At 40.9% G+C, this 22,727-nt stretch overlaps 1 protein-coding gene across 1 annotated transcript; it reads left to right on the top strand.

Annotated features, from left to right (window-relative positions):
* Nucleotides 1-3,449: 3,449 nt before the first annotated feature.
* CRABP1 (cellular retinoic acid binding protein 1) lies at nt 3,450-16,583 on the top strand. Its single transcript, XM_015639144.2, has 4 exons — nt 3,450-3,680; nt 4,150-4,328; nt 6,952-7,065; nt 16,281-16,583. Exons 1-4 carry the CDS (start codon nt 3,611-3,613, stop codon nt 16,329-16,331), a joined length of 414 nt encoding a protein of 137 aa, XP_015494630.1. The 5' UTR covers nt 3,450-3,610; the 3' UTR covers nt 16,332-16,583.
* The last annotated feature ends 6,144 nt before the right edge of the window (nt 16,584-22,727 follow it).

Genomic DNA, 22,727 nt, shown 5'->3' with positions numbered 1-22,727 from the left:
ATACAGAAGGAGATTTAAAGAAAAGTAGAATTGTCATTTAGTCTGGGTTATTTCAGCATGACCTGATAAACATGTCCTATTGCTTCTGTCATATGAAAAAGGATTTATGAAGAGGGTCCTTACTTACTATAAAGTCAAATCCATGAGCAACATTCTCAGCTAATACAAATCAGTATAACTTTCTGATCTTCACTTTAGAACAGTAGAGACTTGTGTCTGCCAGTGATGTTATTTCTGTCCTTCATTTGAGTGATCTGACATGCAGTAAATTGATCCTAATTCACATTGTCTTAATTTTTTATTATAATGGTGCTATATACCTTATGGGTCTTACATCACACCTGTGTTTTCCTTTCCTTTAAGCTTCTTTCCATATTTTCTTCCTTATCTTTCCTTCCCTTTCCTTCAAACAATTCAGTATGCAAATGAGTCTCATAGCATTGAGCTAACTGATATGATCACAGATTGTGAAATAGAAACTCAGCTTTTACTAACTTTTATATCATTTATTAGTTTATATGAAATTAATTGGTGTAACTAGTGCATAAACCATGTTAAATTTTTTGCCATTCAAGTTACATCTCACTCTGTTGCCTTATCAGCCTAAGTGGGCATTTGTGTTCCACCATGCAGTGGAATTACAGTCCACAATATTTTCATGAAACACCAAATGGAACAAAAAGACCATTTTTCTCACTGAGCTTTGGCTGTCTTAGGGACATAAATACTAGAGATGTTCTGCTTTTAAATTTTTGTTGGAGTGAAGTTGGGTTCCTTTTGAGTTTGGAGTTTTATGATGACTTCTAAAAGCCAGAGAAACACGAAGGCTTATTTTTGAGAAAAAGAGAAAAAACATAAATTATTTAAAAGAAATGAGAAACAGCATGCAGAAAGGATACAAAAAGAAGTGTAACTCAAAGGGTAAGGGGGGAATGACTGTTGGTGATCAGTTCAACTACTGTGTGTACGTGAAGAACTACGGGTGAGAGGGAAGCCACTGGCTCTGGAAATGCACATGCCTGTCTCTTGTCTGTGCTGGCAGCAGTGGACCCTCACTCCCTGAGGGAAGCAACTCCTTCTGGGGAACCTCGAGGTCTAATTCTGAATAGCTGCTAAGTCTGCATTGTGCAGTGCTGGAAGGAAACTGCCTCTCTGTATGAACAAGGTGTGAATCTGTACACATTGCCACAGAGAGGTAGTTAGACACTCCAAAGTGTAACCTGGTTTTTGTTTTAGGAGCTGTATTGTATAGGTGGAACATTGTCTCAATGGCATTTAGGTGAGATTATAACATAAATAAAAACGTAATTTAATATCTTTATATTTAGGATAAATAGTTCAATGTGTTACCATTGCAGAATAGAGCCTTTATTGACTGAAGACACTTCTTCCTTCCAGCTTGATGCACTTTCTTAGATGAAGGGTGTTTTGAAGGCTCCCTCTTGGTCCATGTGGAATAGGTCAATGGCCACAGGGCAACACTAGAACATACTTCCTACATCTTAAAGACAGTCTCTTAGGTGACATCTGCTGGAATAGTTCTTGTTTTTGTCAGTGGGTCAGCAAACAAAAGAACTTAAACGGTCCTTTAAAGAATAAATTGTCTTTCCTTATAATCTTCTGAGCCAGTTTATTTTCTCATGTAGAGATAGGAGTTCCCATCTGGTTTATGCTGCTCATACTCATTGTCATAGGGTGCTAAGGACCTTATCCTGCAAAGACTGAGCCATAACATTTCTGTTGGGCTCCAGGTGTACACATTCTGCAGGATTCTGGAAGCAAAGCTGGACCATGGTAGCATGTTTTCAGTAGTGCAGATGGAAAGTTGAAACTGAGGGTCTGAGCAGGGCTTTTTCTTCATTGTTTTATACTATATACAGGATTGGTATGTGTTTGTTGGGCCTACAGCCTTACATTTGAAAATCTTAAATCTACTTACAAGAGGAAATTATGTGTGTCTGTCTTTTTTTTCACAAGTGTTTTTCTCTGAGGCGATTTGAAATTTTAAACAAAGTATTTCAGATGGAGACTTACTTATTGTCATTTACTAAAACAACTGAAGGATGCTTCATGCTCTGGTTTTTGTTTCTGGTTTGTGTTGATCTGTTTCTCTTTTTAGAGAAACCCTGTTATTGAAACCAGATATTCCTCTCTGAAATGTTAATTTCCTGAAAAAAACCTAGATTTTTAATCAAAATATTTCAGTTAAAGAGCTATTCCAGGTCTCCAGAGTGTTCTTCTGAAAAGGCAGAAATAAAAACCAGTTGAAAAAGAGTGACATTCAACAGACAAATACTTGGTTCTGCACTGTGGTTCTTACTCAGGTGAAGTTCTTCCTGGAATAAAAAATGAGAGCAAATTTCAGCACATATAGAATCCTGCCTATACTAAAGTAACTCCCAGAACTATTCATTTTCCAGGAGAGAACATTTTATACATAACTCAAGTAACCTATGTGTTCATTTTACAGAATCTAACAAGTGAAGAATGGTTGTGAATGTACCATGAAGCTGGCTCAGCAAAGGCTTTCCTATAATTAAAATACATCTGGCTCTGTTCTGAGTGGGAAATCACAGATCTCTGAATGTTTTGAGTGTTTCCTTATGCACAACAGCAGCAGAAAAACTCCATATGCCTTAACCTGTCAAATTCTGTTCCACTTTATCATGTGGATAAATAGCTGCAATAAGGAGCTTTAATTTAGCATCTTGGATCTGAAACTGAGGGATTCAAAGCAAAGACAATGGAAATGGTCATGAAAGGTATGAAAGGCTCAGAACAGCACTTTTTAGCATACTGGTGTTAATTTAAGTGTGAAATAGCTTGCTGTCTTTCTCCATAAAAGCTTGTGACCTACACGGGCATTGTTCTTCCTGATGCCAGTTCTGCACCTACATCCTCCTGCTGCCAACGGTGCCACAGAGCACTGAGGTAATGTGTGGCTGAGGCCAGGGAATGCTTTAGGCATTCGGAATCTCTGTCCTTCACCCTTCTCCAAGGGGAGACTCAACTCAGGGCAGTGACAGCTCACTTAAAACAGTTTCCTGTCCTGGAAAGGGCTGTGCTCCCTGGCACCCCATGGACCTGCTGGCTGCTCCCAGTGAGCAGTGTTGAGGGCAGATTGGCAGAGCCGTGCGTGCGGGGGGCTCGGTGTAAGGGGTTGCTGTGCCTCGGCCTTGCCTTGGTGGGGTCAGCGCAGCGTGAGCCTGGAGAGACCGCGCCTGCTTGGATTGCCCTCTGCCTTTCCTGCTTGCCTCTGGGGCTTTTCATCAAGTCCTCACTGTCCACCTCATTTGTGGGACAAATGACATTCGGGCTCTCGTTCTTGAGCAGCCCCAGAAGGGGCAGCTGTGGAGCCTGCAAGGCAGGCGGCAAGCGGTGATCGATGGAGAGGGCAGGATGGATGGATGGATGGATGGATGGATGGCCATGACTGGGAGGGGGACGGCTGTCTGGCGGAGTGGTGCTGACCCGGGGGAAGGGGTGGAGGTGGGTGTGCCCGGCTCTCCCTGCCGCTGCCGCCGCGGTCCGCCCCACTCACAAGGTGCCTGAGCCGGAGAGCGAGCAGCAGCGCCGCGTCCCCGTCGCCCTCCGCAGCGCCCGCCCCGCCATGCCCAACTTCGCCGGCACTTGGAAGATGAGGAGCAGCGAGAATTTCGACGAGCTGCTCAAGGCGCTGGGTGAGGCGCGGGGGAACCGGGCAGAGGGCTGTGTCCCGCGGGAAGGGACACGGCGTGGCAGCTGCAGCCGCGCTCCGGTGCCCGGTGTCTCCCGGGAGAGCTCCGAGCGTCGGCCGCGGGCAGGAGAGGCTTCCGCCGGTGCGGGACACGGCTCATAGTCCTACCCGGGGAGGGGCGGTCGAGACACGGCACGGTTCCCACCCTACCTACGGGCTCCGACGGTCCTGCCTGGGGAGCTGGGCTGCCGCCGGCCCGGCGTTCCGCCGCGGGGATCTCTGCGAGAGCCCCGTGTGCCGGCCGTGCGGAGCCTGCCGGAGCGCCGCAGCTCCCGAGCTCCGCAGCTGTGCCGTGGGGCTGCGCGCTGTGCCCCGGCCTCTCGCCCCGCTCCCCGATCGGCGTGATGCTGGCCGAGGTCAGCCGAGGGCACGACTGGCGACTTCAAACTCTGCTTCCTCCCCGCTTCGCCCAGGTGTCAATGCCATGCTCAGGAAAGTGGCGGTGGCGGCCGCCTCCAAACCCCACGTAGAGATCCGCCAGGACGGGGACCAGTTCTACATCAAAACTTCCACCACTGTCCGCACCACTGAGATCAACTTCAAAATCGGGGAGAGCTTTGAGGAGGAGACGGTGGATGGACGAAAGTGCAGGGTAGGAGGAGACTGGGCACGTGCATGTGTGTGGGGGCTATGTGTGTTACCAAGTTCTTTCTAGTTGGGACAAGCACATCTGCTGCCCATGTCCCCGGACAGCGGCATTGCTGCCCTCCACCCTCTTCTTAAGAGAAGTTCTCTTGGAGGTTCTTGATGATCACCACTTCTCTTGTCCGTCTTTTGGGATAAAACTGAAATCTGATGACAGGTCCCAAAAGGAGAGTTCAGGTATCTGGTTTCCAGCTTGGCAGGGTTTAGTTCTGTTTTTGCTTCCCTCTCACCTGAAGACCTCAGCTGCAGTGAAAGCTCTCCCCAGCTTTTGTCCCTGACAGAAATATGGGAAATGGTGGAGCAAGAGAGACCTCAAGAGTCAGGATTTAGTGCATAAATCTGACCCAGCTTTTGTCCTAGATTGAATCAGGTGAGTTCTCAAGCAGGACCACAGACGGTTGGTGGTTTGCGTCTGAAATTGTCTTTCACACCCTTGCCAAGTGCATATGTCCAGTTTACTGATAGGCAGCTCTTTAAGTTTAAGACAGCTTTCAGCAGGTATTGAACCAGCCACAGTTACACCCTCTCCTTGAGCAGAAGTGCATTAGAGGGCATTCACTGGAGTGCTTTGGGCTTCATTCTGTGTGTGACACCCTGCTCCTGTACCTTTGTAACCACTTCTGTGGCCATAAAGGGGGATTTAAGTTGACAGCATCTGACAGCAGGTTCTTGCTGGTATAGATATGTGGGATCTGAGCTTTAGGGACCTGGGCAGTGGTCATAGCTGCCTTTTGAAAACTGTTATTGAAGGCATGGGTTAATTATGCTTTCTTTGAGCAGTTTACTCATAATTATAAAGAAATATATATAAACATATATAAAACTCTTATAAAAGAAATACAAATACAGGTTATTGGAATGTATTCTCAAATGAGGATCCAGTTTTAAAAGTATCCAGTGTTGGTGAAATAATCTACTTTCCAAAATATGATCTCTCCTAATTCTTGGGTTGTTTTTTAAGACCATTTTTATCGTTAAGAATTCAGAGCTTACAGTCTTCAGTGCAATTGCTGTCAACATAGATTTATGAAAAAGGAAGCAGATTCTGGGAATCAGTGAATATTTAGGACATCCACTTGCTCTCTAGGATGAGTTATCGTATATTTAACAGTTTGTCCAGGAAATGTTGCTGGCTTTGTTAATTTATCTTGTTTGGCAAAAGGGTATTCATACATAATGCATATATGATAAATGTGACCTGCTTTCTAGAGAAGGACTTATTTCTGCAGATGGAAAACCAATAATTATGGCTGTAAGCTATGAAAGTTGGAAAAAATTGAAAGAAATGGGTTTTGTGAAGTAGTAAATTTTTTCCATGTGTCATGAAATTATTTATAGTCCACTCTCAGGAATAAGTTGTACTGCTGTGTGTGTATATAACCAAGATGTGGCCACAGAGCAGAAACTGACAGATAATAAAATAATACCCCAGAATGTAGTTTGCAGTATCTGGCAAAACTGCTGACTGGTAATATATTTTCATATACTTTATGGGGTGGAGGGTTTTATGCTGCCAACTAATCCATTGTTTGTGCAAAGAGGGAATCATATGTGGTTGTACTTCAAGGCATAGCTTCTATAACTGCCATTTGAGATGGCTTGTTGGCTTATAAAATCTATTGTTTTGAAAAATATTTTAAAAATTTAAATTTTAAATCAAAGTAAAGGGTTTTTTCCCCTTGGAAAGTCTGAGAAGTGTTAACTTGAATTTAGGCATACATATGCACACACACAGACTAATAAATGCCTCCCCTGTGTAGTTATAAAGCAACTACTTGAACATTCTCTACAGGGTATCTTTATGCACAGCTGTTCCATTGCACTGTGGAGTAATAGTTCAATGCTCAAGTGAAAAGTAACAGGGCTTGCCTGTTTGTGAAAGGTAAACAAAATCGTGTAGTTTGGGGTTCTTTTGTTTTTCAGTGGTTTCATATTCATTATTCAAATTCAAATGCTTTGAAAAATGCCCAAGGGTATTTCAATCTCCAGAGTCACAACCTTAAAAAAGTAATGCCACAAACATTTGAATTCTAACAATGTTTCTTTAATTTAGCTGTGATTTATTCTAGTTTGTTAGCTCAATGTGTTTACAGTTAGCTTGGCACAGTGCCATAGAGCAGGAAAGATTTTAAGTGACAAATACTGCATTATTTATGACCACAACATGATATATATACAATTGTTTATGCTTTTAGGGGACTTTGTAGTGATAAATAACATGTCAGATCAAATCATATGTATATAAAGATGCTTGGAAATGCAGACACTACATTAGCATATTCCTAAATGACACTTTTCAACATCAAGCATTTGATGGAAACTGAGTGGCTTCACACTGAAAAGACATTTGCAATAACTTTGTTACTAATATATACCTCTTTCCAAAATTCCCCATCACACCTTAATTTTTTTTTCACCACTTTCCACTGATGATTTTTCCTTTGCCTTTACTTATCTATGTGTTGCTCATTTAGAGGAGCAATTATTCTCACTACTGCTCATTGTTGTCTCTGTCTTGTGCTGCTGGGGAATATAATTAATGTATTTCCTAATGGTTTTCTTGCCTGCAGAGTTTGGCAACTTGGGAGAATGAAAACAAGATCTATTGCAAACAAACTCTTATTGAGGGAGATGGTCCCAAAACGTACTGGACTCGAGAATTAGCTAATGATGAGCTGATTTTGGTAAGAACCTTGAATTCACTCCATACATGCACCACATTAGCAGGCTTCTTTGTTACCACATAGTACAAGTTACTGTTTTTCCTTACTTAAATCCAACTGGAAGATTACCATTTTCATAATCCTCTGCCTTACAATTAATATGTTGCTTTTTTTCCTTTCTTTTAATTTTCTGTTTAAAAACATATGGAGAAAAATGCATATTCTGACTTGCATTTGATTGTTAGAACATTCACCATACTTGAACTGATAGAATAATCACAAGTTGGCCACTTCTGCTCTGTAAATTTACAACATCATCAAAGAATTTGCTTGATTTATTGCAGATTTTCTCTGGTGAAAGTGAGATCAAGGCATTTGACCTAATTTCTGGAGAATCTTCTTTTTAGGCATGTGCATAATGTTGCTTCTTATCCAGGGTCACATGGTACATAGCAGGAAAGATATGCATGTTGTTAGCATGCTTTAATCCCTTCTGTTTATGAAAAATACGAAAAAAAATATTCTCCCATATCTCTGTCACCTTCCCCAATTCCCTGATCACCTCTGAGTCAGAATTGTCTTCATGAGTTTCTTAAAAATACAGAGATTTGTGCATTTGCTGTCAGCCAACACCCCCCCAGTGGTGTGTGAGCTTCCATCTGGCAGCAGGCTGACTGTGGGCATTCTGAGCAGCACCTCTGCAACCTCCTGGCTGTGCCTGCCCTCAATCATGCACAGTTTGTTTATTCAGATTATACTTCTGTTAGTTAGAGCTCTCTTCGCTGCATCTTTCCTCAGTGGTCACTCCACATTCATTTACCAGTATCCACACCTGAGTAAAGACACACCAGCACAGATCAGCTCGAGTTCAGAATCATTTTATTGCACATGTTCTTGCTAGTGAATTCTGGATAAATAGTTGATTAGATTGTTACACCTCATCAGTTTGGACGTGGAAGACAGGCTTCTGGAGTGGTGGGTAAGAAAACTCGAAGCAGGGAGGTTTTGTTTTGAACTGTCACACTAACTAAACCTCTGCACTTTAACAAACCAACAGCCTCCCCAGTGTTTCTCTAAAGCAGATGGAGTTCTGTTTTTAAGATTGCATCTGAAACAAAAACCCAAACCTAACCAAGTATAAACAAAAAGCTTCTAAGGTGTTAATATTATGGCAGACACCTTGGAACTGTTCACTCACCCCTTATGAGGATGTGTGCTGTTAGTGAAATCACACTGGTTTCTAATGAATGAATACTCCAATGCTGCATAATTTTTTTGACTCAAACACTGGAATTCTTTATATTATCACAAAACTTTAGGAGGCAAAGTACTTTGATCTCTGCTTTGCATCTTTAGGTGAAATGCAGTGGACAAAATATATTCTCAACTATAACTTTTTGAGCTTTCTAACAATACATTTCTGTAGTTTTTTATTTAAGCAACAAGCTGATGAGGCAGCTGTTAAATAAAGTGCACTGCTCCAAGCAAAGCAAGAAAGCTGCTCATAATACAATTGCCTCCTGCAAGCAGCAATGTGAACTTACCCTGCTGGGGAAGAATAATGAAGCTGGATAAGATACCAGAGGGATTCAAAGATTTAAAGCCACTAAACCTTTTTTCTTTTTTAATACAGTCTGTTGAATTTTTCTGAATTAATTATTTTTCCAGTTAGGATACAAATTACAACAACTTGCTTCTTATTAAAACATTTCCATTTATAGGAACTCAGAACTTTCAATAATTTGGTTTACTGGTAATTTCCTTGCCATTAAAATATATACATTTATTTTAATTTGTGTATGTGTAGATTCAGCTTCCAGCCATTACATATGGTGTCCAAAAGAACCTAAATAATGTGCCTAAAATTTGTTATTGCAAATAGTTCTCTTAACACCACTGATCAGGCCACCTCTTAGAAGAACTTTGAGATTGTGGAACTAAACCACTGGAAAACCTCGAGTCTTTTGATGTAAATACAGCTTTCATTGAATCATTATTTGAGTGCTTTTTTAGCCCTTTCCAATTTATCAATTTCCCTCCTAAATTAAGAAAACCAGAATAGCATGTACTGTTTTGTTAGCAATCTAGCACCTGATATTACGGTGATTTAATCTCCCTACTCTTACCTAAAATGATCCTGATTTATATGCAAAGGCTTTGTTAATTCTTTTCTGGTTTCCATTTCCTCTTCCTGTCTCTGGCAAGCTGGAATTACATTCATTGGTTGCAATGTGTGATTTTAATGTGGCCATTATGAAAATTTGGTATTTGTTTATTTGTTTCCAATGATCCAGATCATTCTTTCTGTGTTTTTTACTATTCAATATGATACACAGTTTCATTCTCCTACCTCTTTGAGCATAGTGGCCTCTTTTGCTTTATTAATTATAATGACAGTAATTGGTCCTCAGGACAAACATTTTCAAGCCCTCATGACATTTGGTGGGACTAAATGTATGGATCTTTTAAATACATGGGTTGATGTTCAAGGTCTGACAGTCCAAAGCTCAGCAATGAGGTGTTTCTGGGAGTAATGGTGGTGTGAGACCTCTGGTCCTTTGCAGAAGCTGAAATGGCCAAAATGAACCCTTCTGGGAGGCAACAAAAAATTCTACTGTTTAGAGACAGAAGAGGATTAGCTACTTTTCTCTTGTCTGTGATCCCTAATTTTAAAGCCCTAGAACATTCCTTCAGAGAACTGGGCTTTAGAAGCTAAACTATTTGAAGTGATTGGCTGAGGTGTGTACAGCAGCTATAAAAGGGAACAAGGTAGGAATAAGGACCCTTAGTGAGAAGACACTTTTGATCTCTTGTCTCTCCACTGTTTTTCATCACTACAGTGAACAAAGACTCAACATTAGATTATTTTATTTTATGCTTGGGAAATTTTTTTGGGTCTGAGTTTGGAAACCCCCACTTACATCTTACGTCTTCAAGACCACAATGAGAAGATGAGATCTCTGTCTTCTTTCTTCTTCTACCCTCAGAACTCTCTTAGGAATCTTTAGGACCTGAAATTCATTCTCGTTCAGTTTTACTGCACTTACTGCTTCAAATATTTAACAATTCCCATCTTCACACTTCTCAAATCTCCCTGCTTACCTAACAAATCTTTTCTGTTCCTTCACTCTCTCTGATGTGCTTCAGTAAGGCTCTGCTTCTGTTCCTCCATCCAAAGAAATCTTTCAAGAAGTCTTGAGACTTCCCATTCACTTATTAGATGCATTTGCAGAAGAAATCAAGAAAAGTCATACCCAGTTTGAAAGAAGCTGCAAGAAAGGATGAAAACTGTGTTAGACTGAGGCATGAATTGAAGAAAGGCTTGGGGTAGGAGGCAGGGGGTAAGGAATTAGTTTTATTCTGTTGGCTGCACAAATGTTGGTGCTTTGCCAAATAATTTTGATCTAAAATGCTGCATTGCTTAGGGGATCCATTTGATTATGGTATTTTCCTAGTGTAAGGATATCTTTTTCTCTCCAACATATCTTATTAAATAAAATTAATTTATTAGCCCATATAATAATAAAAAAAATCAATGTTTACTTGCCATGACTACCACAGAGCTAAAATAGAAACCATATTGCTTAATAATTTTTAATCTTTCTTGCATCCTGGCAGAAGAATTCCTTATGTTCTTCAAAGATATTTCCTTGGAGTAAAATGATGGTCTTCCAAGTCACATCATATTCTCTGGTACACAGATTCAGAGAATATATTATTTAGTTAGCAAAGGCTTTCTTTTCCTTCAGTTGCCTTCAGTTCTCCTTAGCTTCTTGAAGCATAGAGAATAAACTGCTTTTATTAGTAGATAAATAATATTTTTCTCATACAATGACAGATGTAGGCCCAAAGTCCTGTTAGAAAAAGAATTCTTTCAGCCAAGGAAGGGAAGGAGGGTCAGTTCTGCTTTATAAAAAAGATAGTCTGAAAATTTGAACATTGATCTAAAACTAGAACACTGCAACTTCTTTTGTCAGACAGAGCTGTTTATTCTAATCTTGCTGGGCTGCACTTGGTGGGATTTCAGCGCTGCATTTTTAGAATTATTGGACAATATAGATAAAAATTACATGGAATGTGCAAGCAAGGGAGGGTGGAAAGGGTAATTCCCCACCAAAGTCCACATTTATTTGTCTTGACTGTATCTTTATATTGTATTGTACTTTAGGATTGTAATGCATACACAGAGTCAGGATAGCTGTATTTACAACTCTACATTCATAAACTATATTTGGATTAGCATTTGAGCAATCAAGATGAGAATGTAACACGAAAATATGTATTTCTTTTATGTGTTTGAAATTTATGATCTAGAATTAAGTGCCTTTTCTTCTCTTTATTATACTCATAATGCTTTTGTTGTTGCAGTGTGTTTTTGTCAGGGACATTAATGAGCTATCAATCACTTATGTAAGTCAGAAGAACAAAAGGTCTCTCTTTGCAAAGTTAAAAGATGCTGCTTACAAATATTGTCTATTCAAATGAGACACATTTATATTCAAATTCGCTTTAGCTACATTGCTGCTTTCATGGCTGCTCATGCTTCTATAGATTTAAGTTTAATCTGTAGCACACAAACATTTTAAAGTGGATGATTACTGGAGGAGGGCTTTAAAAACAGCCTCTGAGCACATTTTACACAGTTCACCTATCACACAGGGGTTCTCAGAATCAATTGTAGCAAGGGTCAAAGAGCAGAACATTGGTGGGGGTTCAAGCATGGTTTCTATTCTACATTCCCTCCTCAGAAAAATCATGCCATAGCTGATTAAACCTGGTGAACTGTGGAGCCTAGATGAGTGAGTGAACATTTTAAAAATGATTTTGCTGGCTTCTGAAATTAAACAGTAGGTGAGAAGGGTCAATGCAGATTTGGAAAGAGATTTTGTAGCAGAATGCTGAAATGCATGATGTGCCTAAGTCTTGTATCAAACAGTGTCAAACTACCTAAGTGTTTAACTCTTCTATAACTTTTGGAGAATGATCTTATATAAAATCAATTATCAAAAGAAGGGTGGAGTCATATCAGGCTCAGATGGAGGGGGTTGCTGCTGTCTTCATTACAGCAGCCTTGACAGAAGTTCAGAAGCCTGTAATAATGCATGTGTGTGTTGCATGGACCTAATGCTTTAATTTACTCTTTGCCATGAGCAGATTTACAAGGGAGCTTAGGGATCTACAGCCCCTGCTCACTACTACAGCCTTGTCTGGATCACATCCCAAACAAAGAAAGAAGCCAAAGCCATTTGCATTTTGGCTGCACCCAATCCTGAATGCAGCCTTTTGTAATATCACTTGTAGCTTAGATGTCCTCTGTGCACTTGGCTTTCAGCTATAACAGAGAGATGCCATTGTCTCAGGTCTCTGCCATTCGTTTGCTGCTTGACTTGGAGGAAATTGTGTCATATAGCAGTGCTCAAACACAAATACTGACATTTAGGCTCCTTGAGAAATCACCTAATTTTGCATGGTGTTGTCAATTGATATCCTGAGGAGCATGAGGTTGTGTATTGGGTGATTTGCTATTAATAGCCAAGTTTGAAAGGGAGGCTGCATTTCAGTGACTATGGCCTTGCAAGGATCAACTTCTTTCCTAAAATATTATGGGAGTCGGGAGGAGAATGGAAATAGGCAACATGCCTTCGTTGTGAGGGTTTATATCTTTACTCTAGATAAATAGATGAAAATTTGCATGTGGACAAAGCCTTTTCTGAGGATTCATTTAAGTAATACCTTCTTTTCTCCATCAGATTGCTGATGGATTCTGTCTTCCTTTTGTAAGTTGCCTGTGCATTTTGATTAGTCATGAGCAGCTAAAGGGATTTTTGCATACACTGGAAGAAGTGATCTTTCCCAGGTGATTGTTTCAATGACACTCTTCCTCATTATACTGTGTGCTCCACTTACCACAAAGGCTCCTCAGCAAATGTTTATAAAGAAGGCCTTCAAAAAGCAGATTTGCTCCTACAGAAATATATTACTGCCCTGTAATTCTCTTTTAATCTCTCATGATGTCAGTGGTCATCAGATTTTGAGTGAACTGAGAGAGGTCAATTTATTGGATTATCCCCCTGCAAAGGGCTTTGTTTGCAGTGTGCCTTTGGACTCTTAGCTACAGATTATGACAAGCTAAGCGAAGAAAACAATTCTTTAATTTGCAGTCGTTGCACATTTAAAATCCTATTTTAGATTTAGATAGAAGCCTTGCCTTGTAGCATTTTATGAGATAAATGGGATCTTTCCAAGCCAATGAGAAGGTGGTGTTTGGAAATCCTGCATCTTTTCATTACATTTGAATTACATTTTGATAGTATTGCACCTTTTTGAATTGCTCTGATGGAACTTCACCACCAAATTGCTCATTCTCTTTTCATTTGTAAGTTCTACTGCTTTGGGTCATGGAAATCTTTAAAGTCTGATTATTGGAATAGGAACTATCACTTCTTTTGAGTCTAGAATTAGAACCACAGACACTAAACTGCTTTATCCTGTCACCGAATAGGATTTAAGTGTGAAGAACAGAGGAATAACACCCTTTGGATTTGGATCCTTCCCTTACCTAGGCCCCAGCTGTACATTAGACATTTCTGTGAGTTACCACAGGAAAAGAATGCAGCAAGTTTGAACATGTTCCTTCTTGCTTTCTTTAGTAACACTGAGTGGAGTTTTATAAACAAATGATAGTAAGTCACAGTAAGATAGGAACACACCTTTTGTTTAAGTCCACATTTAAACCTGTACATAACTGTGACAATAAAGCCCTTTATTTATGTGCTTCATTTACATTGTTAATCATCTGAATGTGTATTAGGTATGAAATCTAAGTGCTAAAAAAATGCAACTTATTCTTGAAACAAGACAGAAGCCACATGAAGGTGGGTCTTCAAGGAAAGGATGTCGGTTGTTTTAGAAGTGCCCAGTGGTTACATGGTGCTTCAGAATAATTGTAATTGTGCTTTGCTTGATTTCTATCTCTTTGCAGTCTAGATTTAAAGACATTATTGTGTTAAATAATAGTGGTTTTCCAGACTGTGAGACTGGTGTGTTGAGGAGTCCTTGTATGTAGCAATTGATTTTTTAAAATTTGGGTTCCCTGAATATGTCCATATTTTCTGCACATGATTTTTGTCCAGATTAATTTGAATGTAGTCCTTTGCCTGAAATTTTCAGTCCAGAAGTCTAGCTGGAGCTGGATGTTGGAAGTACAAAATGAGGATCCTGTGTCCTGTGTCACAAACACGCTGAGCTGTGACTCTGAGTGCACAGCAGTCGATCTGCGTGCTGCCACTCACCCATACTACTGAGCTTTCCCAGAAAGTCTTATGTCATTTTTCTTCCTCCACAAATGTTGATCTTTATTTCCACACTCCCTCCTGTGACTCTTCCAGGGAAGCTGCCAGTCAGACTACACTGATGCCTTAGGAGCAAGCTCTGCCCAGGAGCACAGTCTTAGAACCGGACACAGCAATTTCAAACACTCAGATCTACAGTGGCTCCCTTGCAGTATGAATCACATCTATTTCAATCTACTCTTCCCTGCAGTGTTCCTTCTCAACAGAACTGATCTGTTCTGAGAATAACTGCTGTTGCACAGCTTTAGAGGAAGGAGTTTCTTAACTTCCCTGGAAGAGCAGACATAAATTTGTCAGGGAGGTTTTATGAGTTTTGGCAAACTGCTGCTGCAGCCTTTCTCATTAGAACTGGCTGATGTGGCACCCACTCCCATCTCACGGGGTGGCTGCATGGCTGTGCAGCTCCAGACTGGGGCTGTGCCAGCTCTGGGAGAACATTACACAGGAACTGTTCTACTGCTGTTTATCATTTGTGTTGAAGTAGCAGCAGGGGACCCAAACCTCCCTGTGCTTAGCAGTGCCTGAATGTGAAAAACAATCACTGCTGCAAGGGTCTTACAGTCTCCACAGAAAACCTTGAGCCCTGGATGGTCTTGACTCTTACCTCCTCTCTCTGGCAAAGCTCCTGCTGAAATAATTTTGCCTTTGTGGATAATTTGGAAATTTTGAAGGAAGCCATATTAAGGGTATTTGCAGCTGGTGCTGTGGACATTAGAGAACTATCCATATCTTTAATGTTCATTTTCAGATGTATTCATGTATAATCTAAAAATATATATTAAGCACTGATATGATATTGATATGCATAAAAACAAAGTCTGTATCTCCAAAATACTAGCAGACTTGTGTCCCCAACAAAGTGAACAAAGTATAAGTTAGTTTTAAAGCTAAGTCTTTTCAAAGTATTGGCCAAAACATGTGTAGAAAGCATTAAAACAAATAGCCCAGCTGAATTTTCATAATGCACTGGGGTAGCTCTTAATGCATGCTTTTCAGTGAGACCTTGGCAGTGACTGCAGCCAAGACATCCCACCTCAGAGCTTGTTAGTGCTGAGCTCAAAACCTTCTGTCAGCATAGCTGAATGTGAAGTTTTTTGCAGTCTCTATTTCCTCACTCTTGCCCCTATTGTTTCCTTCATGCTTAATTGCTTAAATTTTAGCCTGCCAGACCTGAAATTGCATACAAACACTTTGGGATTCAGTTGGCTTTCTCAGGCAGTCCTACAATCACTGTCCTGCCTACATGTCCTGATAATCTGTAGGGCATTCCAGCTCCTTATCATGGATAACAAACTCACTGGTTAAGGGCACAGTGTCCTCCTGAAGGAAGGTTGTCAGTGACACTGCCCACTCTCCAGAAGAGAGTGTTTGGTGTCCCAGCATGGGCTGTCAGCTGCTTGCAGCAACATTATGTTTACAGGTGTACATTCTCCTGGTTTGCATCTTTCCTCCAGTGACTTCATTTGCCTGCTTGGATTTATATCTGCAAATATCAAAGAATACCTTTGGAACGTGCCATCTGAATTTCACCCTCAGCATTTCTAGTTCAAAGTGCTGCAACTGTTTCTAAGTATAACAACAGTACATTCCAAATTCTCTTTATTTTCTCATGTTTATTTTTCAATTCATGACAAGAAACTACAGAAAAAGAGAATTTATGTATAATTTATCATTCTGACGAAATCCATCCTGCCATGAAAAACAGGTCATTTACATTGCATTCCTCTTTCAAAATTACTTTTTTCTTTACTCTCATCTGTCAAAAGACTTAAGAAAAAGTATTTCTGCTATAGAACTAGTTACTTTAGTAAAAATAACACTTTGAAATTATGTTAAATGTTTGCTGGTTCTATGTCTTCTGATTGATTTTTATTTCTTTTCCAGACCTTTGGTGCTGATGATGTTGTGTGCACAAGAATTTATGTAAGAGAGTAAAAACATCAATTTACTTGTCATCTGGGATGAAGTGTGAAAACCCCCAGTATAAGGAGTATCTGTGTGTGCTATTACTAATGCGGTATTGTATGTGACCATGTGTGTTATATCTTGTGTGTTTTGCTTTCAGTTTTCATTTCAGACACTATCCCTTGCCACTTTGAATGCCATCAATTTTCATGTCTGCTTTGTATTTTGTAGTTGTCACTTGCTATGGTTTCCTCAGTTATTAAACTTATTGGGCATAACTCACAGCTGTTTGGGGGTGTTTTTAATTGAAAAGCCAGCAGTGCTTTGGTTAGGACTGAAACACTTTTTCCCCTCTGCTGAAGTCAGTGTGGAGTTTCCTTGCTGTTGGCAGATCCTGAACTGTCAGGGAACACCTCCTAGGGCAACACAAAGGGATGGAGAGCAAGTGGATGGCAAGGCCTTTCACAGAGCTGCAGGCTGCTCTCTTGATCCCAGAGCTCTGCTTCTTTCCTTCTTCCTGTCCTCTCTCCTTCTTTCTCCTCTCTCTCTCTTGTTCTCTCTTCCTCCCTGTTAAGGAATAATTAGTGTATACTGTGATTGCTGGGATCAGCTGAACCAGACAAAACAAGGTGAGATCTCTTCCCTTTCCTGCTGTGTCTCTGAAGAATGCCCAAACTCCCCCGTGGAGACACACAGTATCCAAATACAAAACCCAGCTGCATCTACAGGACAAAAAACATTGTGATCATGACTAACACTTGTTGTCATCACACCCAAGCACCTCAGGCCTGACCAGAGAGCCAGAAGAATCTGACAGACTTTACTTGTTTTGGCCACAAAAAAAATAAAGCTGAGAAATGCTGATTTTCTCCTACCTTCTCACCTGTGATGAGAATTTCCAATGGCTTCGCTCCCCCTCCCTGTAACAACTCTCACTTCTGGTGATTTGACCTTTCATTCTTTGAGCAACTAAGTGTTTCACAAACCAGGGCAATAGCTCAAAAATGAAAGAAACACTAAATTTAATGTATTTATTCTGGCTCAGAGTTCTGGCTGCAGCACTATCAAGTATGAGACTCAAGCTGAACAGTCATTCCACTAATGCACCAGATAGTCTTCAGTCCTTCAGCCTCAGAAGTGCCTGGAGATTGAGACTAGGAGCACTACTTATTTCACTTCAATATCCAGTCTTATCTGACCAGATTTTATCTTTGTAAGAATAATTTTTCTGCTTCATGTCACACAATAACGTAAGATTTTTAAGAAGTTCAGTGTTAGCAGAATATATGCCTTGTTCAGCAGATTTTGCTCACTACTCACAAAAGGAAAATAGGACCAAAATTTACTCTTCTTGAGACATCCATGACAAATTACTTTGTCTCTTCATCCCTCACATAGCTATGCAGAGAAATCCCCTTTGATAGGACTGCCAAACTGCCATGGAGAACTCAGCCAGCTGTTCTATTTACTGCAGTGTGGCCTACAGAGGCACAAGAGGAGAGAAACACACAGGGTTTGTAAGCTCTGACAGATCATGCTTACTTTCTCTGCCATCAGCACTCAAAATACCATATTGCAGCTGAAAAGAGGGTTCTTTTCTTCCACACTCTAACCTTAAGCCAAATCCTGCTTCCAAGACCTTGGTTCTGTTGGTATCAATTAAATAGAGTACATGCTGTCCCAGACTGAGGCAGGGGCTGAAATTAGTTCAGTGAGGCTTGGGTATAGCTGAAGCTAACCCCCACTAAGAACAAAACCAATAGGGAGGATGATAGGGATCTGTCTTTATTTTCTATCTTCTTTTAAGATTCAATTTAAAATAGTTTGGTGTTTTGTTATAAACAAGTTACACTTCAGAAGTATCTGGATCTGCTTGTGTACTCAGCTGTCCCAAAGGGACTCCACAAAAAAGTGCCAGGCTTTGAGCTCACTCAAAGCTGCTCAGGGATGCAGACAAAACTGTCTTGCCACATAAAGGCTGAGCAGTCAGTAACACTGTGTTGCAGGACTCATATCCCAGAGCACCAGGAGCCCAACAGCACCACAAAGGCTTTGCCTCCACCTCCAAGAAGCTGTGCAGTGAATGATGGCTGGTCCCAGCTGAAGAGGCAAGTAGTAGAGACAAAGCCAGTGAGTAGCAGGGCTGTTTTGCCATTCCAAGAAAACATGCCACTCTTAGCAATTACCTTTTCCACCAGTGTCTAAAACTTGTGAGGGTTCAGCCAGCTATTGGCATGAGCCTCACACTGTCTAAAGCCAGTGAGTGCATTTAATGGAAGCAGGGATTTCTGTGTTTCATTTCTAGGAAGGTTCAAGCTAAGCTGTTTTGCTGCTCAAGCAAATGTCCTTCAGAAAACTTTCCCATCAACTGGAAAATACCGAGTCAGGTTTCCGTCCAGTTGGCAGCTACTATCCAAGTAGTAAAGTGTGAGCTATGTAACGAGCTTGTAGGAGTTTTGATTAAAAACAGGCCCTGGAGATATGAGCTACCCTGAATAACTGGGAACTTTCTTCTTCCATGCTTGAAGCTGTTCCCCTAAATTTTGTTTGCAGTCTGGCATGACAGAAGTTCCTTTCTTTAATAATTTCAGTGTGGAAGCTTCACCATTTGATTTACTTTTGTGAAGTTACCATAAACTTACTGGTGCATGGGTAAATTCCTATGAACAGAGACAAGAACTGGTCCAGGGTGTTAGTTTTATGGCTCATTGTTGAAAGTGCAAAGGCCAAATTGCATTTTGTGAGTCCTCTTAGATTTAAAAGCCTTCAAATCTAGGCACTCAAGGATTTGGTGTGAATTTATTGGCCAAAAGCTTTGCAGTTGTCTCCTGCTTTTTTTTTAATTGCTGACATTTAGCTCCTTTGGGAACATGGAAGTTGACTAATGGCCAACAGAGAGAGCTTTATCCACTTTTTGTGTAAAAAGTCATGAATTCACACCCACACCCGCACCTCTAGATGAGGTGGCAGAAGCAGAGTAAAGTTACTGTAGCTTGCATCCACAAAAATGAAGTCTCATGATATCTGAGTGTTATATGGTTACTGAGCAGAACAGGATCCTGAAAGTTTTCAGCACACAGGAGGGAGGGACTTTTATAGGCAAAGGTGCCAGGACAATGGAACACCTAAGGGTTACATAAGTGGTTTGTTGATTATTTGATAGCATGTGGATGTCTGAAAAGGGCCCCAGGGATTTCACAGATATTGCCTTCCAGATTCAAGTCAGAGAGATGCTGTCTATGGCTCTAGGCAATCAGGGACAGAGCCCAGCTCACATTTACACATATCAGTAGGCAAGCAGAAACTTCCCTTCATACTGCTGTGCTCTAAGCAGCACTTTGTCACTTGTACTGGAAACACTCTGAGGTGTCAAGCACTGAGTGGTGACAAACATGGCCCACCTCTGTCAGGATGGCTGTGGATTGACCAGTGGATGCAATAGCACCATCCCCTCATCTGCTGTCTTGCACATGTCTGTGCCCTACAAGCCAGACTGCTGAGCTCTGCAGTGCTCCATGCTGATGGCCAAAGGACTTTCTGACCACAGAAACCAATGCATGAGGGAACCTTCCTTGTGGGTGTATTACACACTACTGTTTATTTTTGAGAGCATTTATCCACACAAAGGCAGAAGAATGCAGCCAGCTGAGGTGAGAAGTCTTCCTCCTTGAAGTTCAAAGGCTTTGAATGGATAAGCCTTTGAATGAAAGTCCTTGAATGGATACAGTACAAGTTAGTATTCGGTATTATGCCTAAACATAACTTTCAACAGCTATTTTAGACATCCTCTGTATCCAACACATCTGTACGAAGCAGAATCTTCAGGGGAGCTGTACCTATTTTTGGAAGGGCGTCAGCAGACCAGGGACAAAGCCTGAGTGCATCACAACTGGGGTGGCTGTGACTGAGCAAGTGACTGCCAGCATCTGTGCTTGCAGGCTTGGGACTGAGCACTTCACCTTTGATGCTGATAAGCAACTACTACAGTGAGACAGAGAGGGTTTTTTGGGTATCTGCAGCAACTAGGTACATGGGTAATGTTTCACAAGACTTGCTGACATGAGAGGAACAGTAGGATCCAGTGACCATGTTCTCTGCCCTAAAGAACAGAGTTAATTTCAGTCTTTTCTTTTGATTTTCCATCATTTATTCTTAAGCTGCTTTCATAAAACATGTATTGTTTTTCTTCAGGAAAAATAAACATCCTAACCAATAAACAGATCAGACAGTGAAGTTGGATTCAAAATAATCCACAGTGGGAAACTCAAAATATGAAAAAAAAATTCAGCCAGAAATGTGATACTGCATTGAATAGTTCAGTTCACAGATATCTGTCTCACCAGCTCTTTTTGTGTGGATCAGAGCTGTCCCACTGCATGCTGTATGCTCTGGAGACCTAGTGCTTCTTTAGCTCAAATGATCACTTCTTGCACACTGAGTGCAAACAACGTTTCTGCTAACAGGAAGCCCCAAATCCCACATGGCTGCATTATCCAAAGTCTTTGAATACTTTTAAAATACATGCTCTCTGAGCACTGCCATGTCAGAAGTGGAACCACCTGATGCTCTGCCAACATGATCTGTGACAGGCAGAATTCTTTGGCCATGTTCTCAGAACAAAGAGGAGCATGGCAGCTAAACTCTTTTACAAACTTGGGTAAGATTTGCTGTTAGAATTTGATGTATGGTCACTCACTGCAATGAAAGAAGAAGGTGGTGAGGCTTGAAATGGTTTCTGCAGCAGACAATACCAGAGTCTTCTGCCAGATATTGCTCTCTCTTGCACAAACCAGCTGCTCACGAGGAGAAGCAGTTCAGTTGCTCAAGCAGAAAGGATGTGACAGCCTAGGTGACTGTCTGAACTACAGATCTCTTAAAAGCCCTGCAGATATGTATCTCAAGGTTAATCTTCACAGGATGTTCATGTGGAGCTGGGGGACTGATTTCATCATAAGTCTGATGAGTTCACAGAAAGTTTTCAAAGGGATGGAGCTTTCATGTCTAAGTAGCTACTGGTGCTGAAAGATAAAGGTGCAATTGGAGTTTCAGTGTTCTTACAGAATTGCAGATAGGAATAGCTGTAGTGGGTCAGTGTAAAGGTCTCCTCCAGAATTCGGTGCCTAAGACTCTTCCCTGAGACTTCTGTGAGCCTGCGTATCAAAGTTACTCAGAAAGATCTTTTGAGCACTAATATATAGTCCATGTCAGTGACGAGATTCTGCTGCTTTTAAGATGCTGATGATTGCTGAAGTTATTGCTTTCCATTTCTCTTGCTGCAGTTGGGAGATTTTTAAAATGTTCCATATGTGGAAGTTTATGTACAACTGACACTGTGCCATAATGATGTGTAGTGAGCCTGGAACATCTAAATAATGATATTAATTTGCATGATCCTCCATAGGGTGTGCCAGGACATCAGCAATGACTGCAGTGAGAAAGCCTGTCTCTGAAGTAAGCACCTAATAACTCTTTCTGAAAGACTTTTTAACACTGAGTTTAGGCATGTGGCAAGGCTAGAGACTGAGAACATATTGCAGTTATTACAGAGCTTGAAGTCCAAGTTCCTTTTAAGACACATCACTAGTAATGTGTTTTAATCAGAAGTATTTTAGTGAAGTAAATTGGAAGCATATGGACCTGACTGGCATTATGTACTTTCAAGTGTGATTTACTCCATAATTCCTTTAATGAACTGGATATCAATACTATCTGATGAACAAGAAGAATAAACAGTAAGGATCTGTAATGCTTTCCATTAGTACAGGTTATACAGAAATGTTGCTGTTGTCAATTTTGTAGCAGCAATAAAAGAAATCTTCAAAACAGGTCACAGGGCAGCTATGGGAATTGTCAGAGTGCTGTAAAAGGACCATTTTCAGGGACAGAACTTTCTTCCCTGCTGTTGCTAAAGTAACAGGAGTATTAGTTAATCTACTGACTTACTGCCAGCATTTCATCCTGCTGGAAAAATATCTAAGAATATACTCCAGGACTTGGGATGGGGGACACCTTTCTCCTGACCTCACAGTCAGGGTCTCAAATGGTATGGACACAAAACTGTGTTTTCAAGAAAGGGAAGAAGGAGGCAAGAGAGGTGCAGTGTGTGTTTGTCTGTGTGTGAAATAGCCATCATGTCACAGGACCTGGTTATCACACAGCTCCAGTAGCCATAACTAAAGATGAACACAGTGCTCATTTTTCTTTCAGTTTATTGGAAAATGACCCATTTTGTTCAAGAGCTATTCACTTCTACCTGACTGAAAGACAGAGAGATGGCATGACTGAAAGACCTCCCACCAGTCTGGGGAAACGAGGCTGAAATACTATGACACATGTACAGGTGACACAGTTTTAGTGACAGAAGGAATACTGGACACTCCTGCAGGTAGGGTGACTGGTGCTATGAAATTAACCATTCCATTATTT

Source organism: Parus major, chromosome 10 (assembly GCF_001522545.3).
Source record: "Parus major isolate Abel chromosome 10, Parus_major1.1, whole genome shotgun sequence".
NCBI lineage: Eukaryota > Metazoa > Chordata > Aves > Passeriformes > Paridae > Parus > Parus major.
Note: the sequence above shows the minus strand (reverse complement) of the source record. Positions and strands in the feature narration are given on the sequence as shown.